Source organism: Falco peregrinus, chromosome Z (assembly GCF_023634155.1).
Source record: "Falco peregrinus isolate bFalPer1 chromosome Z, bFalPer1.pri, whole genome shotgun sequence".
NCBI lineage: Eukaryota > Metazoa > Chordata > Aves > Falconiformes > Falconidae > Falco > Falco peregrinus.
The window spans coordinates 74439325-74452595 of NC_073739.1; the positions used below are offsets into that span (position 1 = coordinate 74439325).

The 13271-nt window shown below is 42.3% G+C and overlaps 1 protein-coding gene across 9 annotated transcripts in view; it reads right to left on the reverse strand.

Moving 5' to 3' along the window:
- Positions 1 to 13271, reverse strand: part of UNC13B (unc-13 homolog B) — a 214303-nt gene that overhangs the window by 78243 nt on the left and 122789 nt on the right. For all 9 annotated transcript variants that reach the window (XM_055791161.1, XM_055791157.1, XM_055791165.1 and 6 more), the window contains 4 exons: positions 10209 to 10255; positions 4932 to 5010; positions 3127 to 3201; positions 2403 to 2622 (listed from right to left, as the gene is read on the reverse strand). In XM_055791161.1, coding sequence (XP_055647136.1) covers positions 2403 to 2622; positions 3127 to 3201; positions 4932 to 5010; positions 10209 to 10255 — 421 coding nt within the window. The remainder of the gene's footprint in view (positions 1 to 2402; positions 2623 to 3126; positions 3202 to 4931; positions 5011 to 10208; positions 10256 to 13271) is intronic.

Consider the following 13271-nt stretch of genomic DNA (forward strand, 5'->3'; position numbering starts at 1 on the left):
TTCAACTTCCACCTTTAATTTTCTTACAGCAAATTTATTCCATTTTTTTTCTTTTGTAAACAATAAGCTTAAACAGATCATCTTCCTCCCTGCTACTTACCTTGCTTTTCGCCCAGCATGGTTCAGGCATAAAGAGATTCAGAGTAGGATTAAACCAATTTACAGAGCCACCACTGCCAACTATTAAACACAGCAGCTACTGCTCAGAAATACTTTTAAGGCATGGATAGCTGTAAGGATAAGCCAGAGTCATAGGAGCTCTACATGGACATGTCTTACACCTCTGCTCCACAACATCCCTTCAGAAACATCCTGCTGGGACAGGCCGAGTGTGGCTGGTTTTACTTTTTTGAAACAGCATCGGTCCTGTCCTTCTCCTGTTCCACACTGCCAAGCCTTTCTTTTGAAAATTAAAAAAACTCGTACCATCCTCTCTCCAGACATTCTCGTATTTTCCCCATTACCACTGAACTCTCTCCAGTACCCATCCCAGTCTGAAGTCTCCCTTCTTGAACATGGACAGCCACGGCTGTCCTCTGCATGAATAAATTTCCTGTTTCTTAAATGTAGTTTTTCTCCCTCAGTTTCATGACCTCTTCTCTGTACAAAAGCCTTCTGCCTGTCTCCTCGCTGCTGCTGGAATTCTCCTCTGCTCTCCACAGCATTTTACCCATACTGAGATACCACAACTCCATTGCAGCCTTGTAACATCATGGACATGGACCTGCGTCAAGCCTGGATGCATGTATCGGCTGATTTTCATCTCAAATACTGAAAATCACCAGCTGGCAGAGGGTTCTGGTGAACTCCAGAGACAAATGAAGTTATCCTCAGTCTAACTGACCCTCTACATCAGGTTGTGTCAGAAAACTGAGTTATGACTTAACTGCATTCTCCTAAACTAAATGTAACACAGCAGGTCTTCGCTTAGTCACTAAAAGGTTGCAAGAAAGCCAAGGTGTCAATGATGCAATTGTTCGAATGTTATAAACCATAAAGATCACCTTGCAACCCTCAAAAACAAATCTAGAAACGCCAGCAACTGAGAAACAGAGAGTTCCACCAGGATCAGCTGTGTCTGACAAACAGGCCAGTGCAAATAGCCTCAGTCCTAACTATGATCAATTTAAAACTCTGCACGCATCAAAAATGCAAGCATTAACAACATCCATTTGGGGTGTTAAGATAAGCCATAAGAAAAAGCAAGTGACCTATGATTCACTGGAATCCCCTGCTGGACCACCCAGCCTGGCTTTCCCAAACAATTAGAGCCTGAGGCAGATAAAAGATTTGACTCCTTATATTCCTATAGTCACTGACATGGATTTGCATTAAGTCTGTTTATCCTTCACAAACTTTTCTGATTCCTTAGACTCAGTCCATCAAGTGGCAACACCAAAAAAATCAGTGAGCAGAAACAGCCCCACCTTCCTACTCAAGATTTAACATATATGGCAGAAATTTCTATTCCATTTAGACTAAGATATTTTGCTCTCAAGCAGGAACATAAATTTGAGACCAAATTAAGAAACTGATGCCTAAATTAATACTTTCTCTCTCTCTTTCTCTTTTCTCCTTCTTTTCCTTAATCAAATTCCTTTCAAACATCTCCTTTGTTTGTGTAAGGTCTCATTTATTCTGCAAAGTCACAGCTTTTTGAAGAGCTCTTCTTGAAGAGACAGCTTAGGTTTTGAACATTAGGGAAAAAAAAAACCCCAACAAAATGAACAGAAAAGCTAGTAGGAAGATGAAATACTGCCTATACACTCAAACAACGCCTTTCAATCTGACCCATCATCTCTGCTGACTCAGCCCCACGTCTCTAAAGTGAATCAGCCATGAGACCCCACTGTTAAGATCACAAAATGCCTTGCCAACCTGCGCTTGGTACAGAGAATCCAAACAACATCCATGGATGCTATGCCTTAAGGAGGAACACAGTGCTGCCCTGAAGAGCTTAAAACAGCATTAACAGTTGAAACAAGCAACCCGACTGGGATACCAGGGCAGGTGGGACAGAACAAAAGTCAGAATATCCAGCCCAGCACCCTATTCACCCAGCCCACCGCCTCTCTTCCACACAGGACATGTTAGCAAACACACCACCCGAACTGACAGAGATTATTAGATGGGTTAAAGCAAACAGACCAATAGATGGGCAAGAGTCAAGGATTAAACCTTTTAAAGCACATCAAGAACAATGTGGCAAAGGGGTTCTGTGTTGTGGAGCGGTCTGTGTCCACAGGGCCACGGAGGTAGGTTCAGCCCAATGGCACCTTTTCAGAAAATACGCAGTTATTTTAATACATGCAGCTTCACTGATCACTGAGGCACCACCTACACATTCAGGAAAGCTCCACTAACACTTTTGGACCAGCCGCACTCCCGCAGCCACTACTCACTCTGTAAACAGTCAGCGTTGAGCAAGTCTTGGCACTTCTCATGGCACTTGACACCACATTCACCGCAGCGCATTCCCTGCCGTGCAATACCCCACAGCAGCCCCTCACATTCGTAGCAGTAGGTAGGAGTTGTGGCTGTCCACACTTCAAAGTTGTGCGGCGTTGTACAAGAGATGGGGTAAATTAAGGCTTGCAAGGTCTTCTTATAGACATGAGATTTCTGAAAGGCGAGAGCACACATAAACCAACATCCAGGAAGGTGACTGAACCTGTTTTTGCTGGCTAATGCATGAGTTTTAAGGGAAAATGCATGAGCAGCGCAATAAAACTACATATTTGAGGTAGCCAAATGTATCAAACTTTCACAAGCAGCAGCAGAGGACACACTTCCAAAAATGCTTCTCCAGGCATTTAAAAAAAGTGGAGGAGATGGAAGAAAAGGATTACAGTTTGCAGATGAGGAATATCTTGCATAAAGTAAGTTTCACACACTGTCCCCCATGGTAGATAGCACAGAAGGAAATGGTAAGATTACATTTTTCAGGATCATATTGACACATGAAATGTTATTTTTTACATGTTTGGTTTCTTTAAACAAATGAAACAAGAAGCTTTGCATCTATATTTTTAGACATCTGTGAAGCTGGCTCTGTATCCCAAAGAGCCAAACTCCCTTAATTTGATTACTAAACGTTAACAGGAGCCAAGCAACCCTCCCACTTACCAGCTCTTCATCTTTGAGAGATGTTCTAGTGGCCATTGCTGAGGTAATTCCAGCTTTCCGGGACTGAACCAGTGACTAAGAAGGAAGAAAGTTTGTTATTTACCACCAATATCCAGAAATGCACTGGCACTACAAGCCCAGAGATGTGACCAAGGGGACTCTGGTCACACCAGACACCAAAACAGCAATCTGTTACATTCAAGTTGGTTTCTGAAACGATAGCTCAGATCTCAGAAGAGCCAAATGCATACTTTGAAAGGTCTCCAACTTGCTTCCATCTGCCCACAACCAGTCTCGCTCCGGAAATTTTTTATTTGTTTCTCTGGTAAGAACTGTCAATGAAACCTGGGTTCACATCTCCACTTCTGTGTTCTTGTAGCAACAGTAACTTTGCTATTGCCAAAGGTCATTACAGGGGACTCACTCTTCTATATCTAATTTCATTCATATCCAAAAGGAAATTATTTCATCAGTTTTGCAACATACACAACACTCCGAAACGTGACAGTGAAAGGGTTACAAATAAACAGGATAAAAAAAGAACAGAGTGGGTTGGGAGCACAGGTTTGAATGTGCTGGTGTATCACATTCATTTGCCATCACTGAAAACAATGAACAGCATTTTCCCCTCAAAACTGCCTCTTTTGCACCACAATCACACGAAGTTCTGCAGCCTTGGACAGCACAGAGCAGTGCCTTTGCAGCACCTCACACTGGCATACAAAGGATTTCTTCAGCAAGCCACTCCGGTTAGAAGAAAGCAGAGAAGTCAATTAAAGCTAGCAACATCTAGTTTGAAATCATCAAACCCTATCAGAAACTTCCATTTATGCTCTGCTTCGTGCATATGTTTGAAGACAGACTGAAAAAGTTCATTCTATCAGTGATGCAGCACGACAGAGTGCTGGATACACATGCACTGCTATACTGTAGGTTCAAAATAAAAAGCAAAGAAGTGGAGGGAAAATAAGGTAAAATAGTTTTTGTTTCTGGTGAAGACTTGGTGGATAGTCTTTAGCTCCACTTACCATGGCCTGCGGAGAGAGAGAGAATGAAAGCATACAAAGGAAGTGACACAAGTTAATGCCATTATTGCAAAGATTTAAGATACAAGCAGTTATTAAGACACATACTAAGCTTCCCATGCATAAGCTGGCAGAGAAAATTGCATGCATTTTTTCACATGAATTACAGGCTATGGAAACTTCAGTCTTTCAGCTGTTCCAGCATTTCTCCCAAGTATGAAATCGCTACGTGTACTGAACACAGCCAACAGAAAACCATTTGTCCTGCAGAAGCCTTATTTCACTGTATCACACAAGCATATGAAACTTGTCCTCATTACTCGCTTGGTTCTTGTGCTTCCTCAGAAGCCTACTGGCAATATTGCAAATTGCTTTAAAAATCCAAGCACATATGCTCATTTATCTATCCTCTGAAATTCCAACCTTCTGGTAAGTTGCCAGACCTCACATGGACATTATAACTTTCCCTAAAGTATGTGATTTTTAGGAAAACATTTTAAAATAATGCAGGCCTAAAAATAATCAAATGTTCTGTGCAAAATAAAAAGGAAAAAGAACATGAAAAATACCTTAATTCTGCCAAATGAATGAAACTGTCTACAAAACTGTAGTTCATTCTCACAGAGGTTTTTCCAAGTACAACTCCTAACCCTTTAGTGTAAGAATTAATTCAAACAGGAAACCTTCTGCTTCTTGAAGTAACAGTGAATGTATCATATGTTAAAAAGTAAAGCCAGCTGCACTAACGGCTGTGTGGCAGAAGAAAAAGAAATCTCTTACCAGATCACTGACAAGTGGAATTGGCTTTTTTTTGCGTAGATCAGGCATGCTATCGATGCCATAGAGACCTCCTGCAGGCCTAGAAATTCAGGAGGAGGGGGGGAAAGATTAAAAATCATGCCAGCAGTGAGAGACAGTAAAGACATGACCAACAAACTTCCTTAAAATATGTCTTCTTGCTAGTATCATAGTCAATGAGAATGGGAAGAATGAGTTCACTGTAAATGCAATTTAATAATAAACTAAAGTTGTTAACATGCTGAAAAAAAGGTCATTTTCCCATTCTCAGTTCTGAGGTCTGAGCTAGCTCAGAGTGGGCTGGGCACGTGCTTGCAGACCACCCAGTGCTTCAGAGTCACTGCTGCCTGTACGGTGGGTGAAAGCAGCCTTAACCCCACTGTGTCTGTGGGACACAGATGTGGCAAAAATACTTACCCAACGGCACAACCAGAGCTCCCTGGCAGTAATTCACACACAGCTTAGACTGTGGTAGCTCAGCCACATGCCTCTGCTTTCATAAGTACCTTTTATTCCTTAGGGAGAGCTCAGTTTATAGTTTACTATTAGCATTGGGTGTCATGGCAGGAAAGACTTTGGAAACTTGAAAACATCATGTCTCCAGTCTTTCTCCATCCCCTTTCTTTCTATTTAATTAATTTAGGGTTGGGACACTGAGAAGACGGATGTTTTACTGGAGGAAGCAAAATCAGCCAGAAGATTATACTTAAGGAAGTGTTAAGTGAATGCAAAAAACAATTATGAGTTTATCTTCTTCACACACAACAATCCAGACATCCTTGCTGGTGTCGACGGTTGGGAGGGACCATGTCAAAGTGGATCAGTCCAGGGGCAGGATGCTGCTACCCATCGTCTGATTCTAGGCTAGAACATAATCCTGGCCCTCAAGGTTCATGTAATTATTAGGAAAAACCTCACACCTGAGGAGAAAGGAGATGATTTTTATTACTACAAAAGGGAACATTTGTGGTACTCAGCATTTCAAGCCACGGAGACCTCTACACACAAGAGTTGCCATTTGCTAGTGGAAGTTGTGATGGAGTAAAAGGGACATTACTCCAGCCACGCTTGGAACCTGCTGGAATAAAACACTATAAACTGTTGCCTTCCCAACAAGACCAGCCTGGATCACTGTAATTGGATTCTGCTATTCTCTGGTAATACCACATGGATATAAGCCTTTACTTGAAGGAGGTCTGTTAATTCAGCTCGAGAGCCCCCACTAAATCAACTGCATTCGTCTGTAGGGCCTTACGATAATGCTTTTCACCAGGGCTGGGAACTGAGCACACATTTCTCTGCTGGTTTGCCTATCATGTTCCTCCCAAACCAAAGAAAAAGACGTGTGATGTGACCCTCTCCCTGCCACGAACACCCATCCTGCCAGGCAAAACCCACGGCCCCTCTCAGTGTCTCACACAACCTCCCCTTCTCCATGCTGCTCTTGTGCCTTGCTAACACTAAGAACATGGTTCCTAAGCCCTTTTTCTTGGCTACAGAGACTGTAAAGGAAACCTCTGCCTCTCAGTCCTCAGCCATCCATTTTTACCCCCATAGCATGCTGGCTCACTCCTTTTTGCAGCCATGTGATAAGCTGCACTTCTGTGTATTTTGCTGATTCGTCACACCACACCCAGCTGAAATGCCTTAGGATGCCACAGCTGCAGGGAAGAGGAATAAGGGACAACTGTGCTCACTGCACTAAGAGACACCAACATGGAGCTACCCTTCCTCTAGGAAACCAAAATGCCACTACCAACTTGCACGTGCCATAAAAAAGGCTGGTAAGTGACAAGAGGCAGCCTGCACCCCTTGGCAAGCAGGACCTACTCAAACCCTCTTTGAATACAGCCAAAAGTCAAAAACACAGCCAGGGAGACCAAACCTACGTTATAGCAGACCATGCTCTAGGATGGACAAGGACATCACTGCACAGCTGTGTCACACACAAGGCTGTGTCAAAGAAGGGAACAGTCTCTTATATACAGAAACATGTCATAGCACTGTAACGGTAAAATTTACTTTTTTGACGGTGCGTAGGAGGGTGACATGTCCGAGCCACAGCTGAGCTGACAGCTGCTGCCGGCTGAACAAGCCTGGTGGGAAGGTGAGCAGTCACATGGAACTGTGTGAACTGCATCGGCTCTGCATGCAGCATGAGTCACATCTGCACCGCAGCACCATGCACCGCTCGCTGTGCTCCTACATGACGAACGTGAACCACCCATGGTCAGCTGTGACAACTACACCTCACAGCTGGGAATGGAAGGCAAACTCAGACATGAGAAAGGTGGAGATTTACAGCAGTTAATTAAAACTATTGGAACCTTTGGCCAAGATGAGAACAGTTTTCCAGCGCTGCAAATCCTTACAGTGAGGCTATATGGTGGTTTTACTAGAGGCTACCCTCACATCCAGTAGAGAATTCCAGAAGATATTTTTGCCCAAGTTACACTGCAATAATCCCCTTCTGGTGTATTATAGAAAAATCTGACCCACATCAAGAAATAAGAAATATCTGCATAAAGTGTTTATATTGTCAGAACTAAGAACAGTGTTGCTGGGATTGAACATGGAATTTTGTCTGCTGCCCTAACGTTACATCCCCGTCCAATACTAGCAACCCTGTTTTGGGGTAAAATAGGTGTCACAGAAGACCACCCAGATGAAGCCAAGAATTCCAGCATTATTTAAATCACAGTACAGCTTATAGGAAGATTTGTGTCAAAGATTTGTGTCAAATCACTTGAGTTATGAAAGCATATGCAAAATAGAAAGGGAGAGTCTGTAAGACAAAAAGACACAACAAAATGGTCACAAGTTAAAATCCAGAGTCAATGCTCCTGCTAAGCCAATGCCACAGCTGGGAATTAACACTTCTCTTCTATACAATTTGCAATGATTTTTTTTCTCCCCTAATTCAATTGAAAGGAAACTGATACTCTGACATTTCCCAGGAAAGAGAAACATTAAAACTGCATGGTTCATAAATTCAAGATGAGCCTAAACAAGTTATCATGCTTGAGAAACATACCTAGTTACGATCTGGTTTGTTGCAAAATATTTATGACAGACTGAGGTTTATGATAGAACCGGCTCTAAGCCAGACTGACAGAGAACAAGAATATTTGAAAGGTGCTCATATTCACCACTGAAGAGAGGTACCCTGGTACCAAGACAGTTATACATTCAGATGACCTGCTTTTAGCTTGTTAGTATTTAAAAAAACATTTCAGTGAGAATTCTTAGTTTTCAGAATTATTCAGCTTGCTGTGCATTCAGCTACCTAAGCCTCTTTATTCAAGCACAACCTCTACTTTCCTTAAAATTACAGTGTTTGCACAGACAGGAGTACTGACAGTGCCTCAGATACGCACACTGTAGCTTTATATGTAATAGGGTAACTCCCCTCTGCAATGCATGTAATATTTATAGCATTATTATGGAGTGCTGTATTGAGGACTGAATAGCATTTTTGAATGAGAAGATGATTTGCACTAGTAAATAAAATATATAGATATGAGATATAACATCCAGAGACTGATCCATAACACCAATTGCACTTTTGGGGTTTTTTTAAGCTCTATCTCCAAAGCCAGTGATTCCAGACCAGCAGCTACTGTTGCATTATGCTAGAAGTGCTAATAGCTTGAAGCGTGTATTCATCTTTTAATACAAATTTTATCATACAGATGCTGCCACTAAACCTTGAAAATGTAAGCAAGCAAAGATGGTTTGCAATGACAGAAGATGATTTCTCCCTTCAAAGTACACCACTGTTCTAATCTCCACATGAAAGAAGAACTCCAAATGTAAATGCTTTAACATACTTTGTGGCTAATAAGCCACAACGTGTCTAGCGGTGGAATTAAAGGTTCACAAGCACCTTTTATAGAAATCCCCTGCATGTGGGGATATATTGAATAAGCCAAACTTTTGTCAAAACTACATTAGACAGACTGTTCTATCTCGCATAAAAAGGGAAAAAAGTAAAGAGTAGAGCAAACATTGCCTTGAATTGCCAAAACAATTTTTAAATATTCCAGAACTGTAGGTGTCTTCATCTTTCAGGCTGCGAAATCATTTCGGTGTGCATGAACCGATAAACTCAGTACATGGTCTCTCTGTTAAAGCAGGAGAAGGTGCTGTTTATAGTTAGAATAAATCACTGTCTTCTGCTCCTGCTAATTGCCAGTTCTCCAGCAGCCTGCTCACTGAAGTCCCAGGCTCCTTCGGGAAGCGTGGGCTTGCTAGGCAGCTCCAGGCACCCACAGGTGTGCAGGATGCTTTGTGGGAACACCAACATCACAGAACAAAGACTCCAAAAGCAGAAAGACGTATAATGAAGCCTTCAATCTGACTCCGTTTTATTAAGGAAGCTTCCTTCAGTAGTATGAGAACCTGTGAGTGAAGCAAGCCAACCTCTTGCTGAGATTTCAGGGTGAATCTGCTGCTACATCAGCTCCTAATGAGTGCACCAACACCAAACCATACCGCACTAATTGCATACAAGGCACATATAACCTAGGAGCTTTAAAGTGCATTGCTGTCTTTGTTTTTCCAGAGAGGATTCTAGGGAAGCTGCTGTGCTGGCATCTATTTTGCAGTGTGTCGTGCTGAAAGTACAATCAGAATTTGTCCGTTGCATTTGCTGCAAGCAGTGCATTGCAGAGGGAATGCATAGCCTCTCACTCTCACTTGTGCAAAAGGGGCATGATGATCACTGCTTTAAAAATTACAAACTGCACTGATTTCCAGAGTTACTGCAGTTTTGACTGCTACAGTGACCACAGAAATCATTGCAAAAACAGAAGACTGCCCCAAAACTACTTTTTTCTTCTAAAAGTAAAAAACACAGCAATCTTTCTGAGCTACTTGTTTCCCTTCCCTGGTGCCATCAGTCACTGATTCAGGGAAAAGGACTTCATCGAGGCTACTACTCTGTGGTGCTCAGTAAAGATTATTTAATACTGCTGCCGTAAGTACTCGCCACCATCAAGTTACAGATTATACATTACAACTATAGACTTGTTCTTAACCACTGATCTCTTGAAGAGCTGCACAGCTCATCTCCAACTGTTCAAGAGAGTCTGAAATACAGCAACAGCCTGGACCTAAGTGAGGCATGACCACTTGATTATTCCTGAAAACAGCCATTAAAAGCATCAGAAATGCTGCTTTTACTTAGATTGAACTGCAGACCTCAAAGTACACTGTAATTGTAAATATGGGGAAATAAGGTCTCAAAATACCACTTACCCTCCTTTGAGCCAAGGTGGTTTTGATGGATCAGCCTCATCTTGACCCTTAAATGGGATAAGGGAAAAGAACAACACAATGTTAGTTTCCAAATACACCAGAAAAAGTACTTATATTCTGAGGAAAGGACAACAGACCACACTGCATGCAGGTAAATGCATACAGAAACTCATTCAAGCACCTCCAATGGCCAGCAGCATGTCAGGATAAGGCATACAGACACAGACAGGCTATGTGATTTCATCGAACACCTAGGACTGGAACCTGAAGAGCCTGTTCAGTGCACCTCCTCTTTCAAAAGGCAGTTCCGAAGACCAACTTGCTTTTCCAACCCAACAAAAACAAGAGCTTTGGGGAGCTCCTGTTACTACAGGTCACCACTTCTGTGAACATGGTCATAATGAAGATGTTACAAATTAAAAACACCTGTATGAAATGCACAAATGACTGATCAACATGAAACTTTGTACAAACACTTGAGAATTTTGGTCATGCTTAAATGCAAAGATTCTTTAGCCCCCTAAGCTGGAAGGTCCCCATTGCAGCTCTGCTCATTTATATGCAAGTATTCAGTTTCCCACAGGTGTCAAACAAGGGCCACCACTTGCAAGATGATTGCAGTGAACTGGGTCTCACAGTGTGATAGAAAACACCACAGACTGCAGACGGAAGGATTCATATTCATGAATTCAAACCACGTTCTTACATTCATATGAGGTATGTGTTTATAGAGTGATGTTTTGTTTCTTTGGAAATCATCAGCGGACTGATTAGAGCTGAAAAATCAGTGGGCTGATCAGAGTTTCAACACTTGCAATGTCCCTGGAGGAAACCAAAGTTTTGGGATAAGGGGAAAATGGTTTACCTATAACTGGGAATCCCTTTGTTCCAGCTTACGGTTCATAACATTTTCCTGTACTCCCTGAAAGAAACAGGACGAAGCAAGGCACCCTGCTAATAGGTAACACTCCAACCTCAGACAATTATGTCTGCCAAGAGTATAAAGTGTCTGCAATTAGCCCAGAGTGGAAAACCAATTTCCAGACATAGGACTCACAACCTGAGAATAACAACAGAGTAAAAGAATGTCTGTCAGGAAACCATCAGAAAATAAGCTCCAGTTTTATGCAAGACAAAAAATCACAGCCCCAAATGAAAGCTGTTGGGTTTTGTTTGGTTTTTTTCTTTTTTGTCCTGTACTTTGGGTGAGCTGTGCAACATCATGTTGTTCACTGGTGACAGACAAGGTCTCCCAACAAGAGCAGAAATAACCAAGGAAAACAAGTTTCTGTGTGTGGTCTCAGATTGTACAGCAGCAATCCGAACTTTTTATTAGTTATTCCTACAGCTCCAGGGCTAGGCAGATCTGAAGATTACATCATTTTTGTTATTTTCTTTTTAAACAGGCATGATCAACATGACATTATCCATAACTGAATGGTCACTCCAGCCTTTCCACATGATCATGTAGGCCTGCAGAGCAGGCAGGAGCCCAGATCCACGGCCCAGCACCAGGCACTAAGCACCTGCAGGTCCGATCGTGCTCTACCCCCCTCCACTCCGAGCTGTGCTTCCAAAACCCCTCAGCCTGAAACCTGCATCTCCTCTGGAGGGATCTGAATCCACTGCTGGTGAAGAGAGAGAGATTTCATGAAGCAAATGCAACCAGATCCGTCAGAGCACACAGGGGAGGAAATCCCTCTCTTTGCCTTCGAACACTCGGAAGAGCTGTGACTGGAAAGCAATCCTGAAATGGAGCAACGCTTTATACCGGACTGAGCTTGACACCAGTTGGTTCTGGTGTGCTAAATGACAGAGAATGACAAACATAAACCTGGCAATGTTTACTGAAAAGAAGTTTTCAATCAGTTTATCTGAGAAACTTTAAATACTAGCAACAAATATTTGAGACCTTAAAGACCACAAATAGTATGGGCAATACTGCAGCCTGGAGACCACAAGAGCATCAAGAACTCTGTTCAGGGGTAAAAGATCCAGGGAAAGCTGTTACCTAACTGAGAAATAACCATTTCCTACAGGCAACCCTGAGTCAACAAAGAATGGCCAGGAGCATGGATGTAGGGAAAGGCTGAAAGCATCATCAGGAAACAAACCTCCATCACCTCCCAGATTTTAAGACATGCCATGTAAAAAGCGCCAAGAATCCAGACAAACTGTACTTTATTTACTTTTGCCAAGCCTTTTAGACATGCAAATAAAAAGAAAACTTGAGAAAAGAAAGAGCTTCTTTAGGGTCAGATTAAAGGTCATCTGGGTACAACAGCACAAGAGGAAAGAACTTTCAGTAAGAGACAATATTGATGCAGGACAAGGCAGGTGATGGCTGTGAGGAAACAGCAGTTATCACCTATTGAAAGCAAAGAGGTAATGTGTTCCAGGCAGCACTCTCCCTGAGAAAATCCGGAGAACCAGCACCTGATATCCATCAAAGGAGGGACGAGGGTGACTGGATGATGCCTTGAGTCAGCAGAAGAGCCAGTGCAGTCCCCACAGTTAAGGTGTGTGAGGGAAGGAGTGCGAGGTGATCTAGATTATTTTAGGCTCATTATTGGCTTCAATAGCTTCAAAGGCTTCAGAGTAAACACAAAGCAAAGAGTTCACATGGAGATAACTGGCAAACAGGAAAAAAAATATCATATAGGGCACAACAGTTTTGAAGACATGTATTTTTTTGTTTGACAAAGCAGCCATTTTTCTTTAGACAGTAAAATGAATGATCAAGGGAATTTTCATTTCAACAAAAAACTTTTGATGCAATGCCATGTGACACTAATAAGGTCAGATAAACTGAGGAGTAGGGAGCTTTATGGTGGGTAAACCAGTAACTGAGCCAGACGTGGACAATGCAGTAAGGAAGTCAGTGGAAGTAGGATCTGCTGATAAAATCTGCTGATGACAAACATAGGAGGATTATTGATACAGAACTCAGATCAGATGCCCAATGGAAAGAACTGATGGCGGTGAAGACTGCAACAACGGAGGACTGAACATGGCATAAATGACAGGTCAGAGCCCCAAAGCCTGCTGAGAATCTGACTGCAT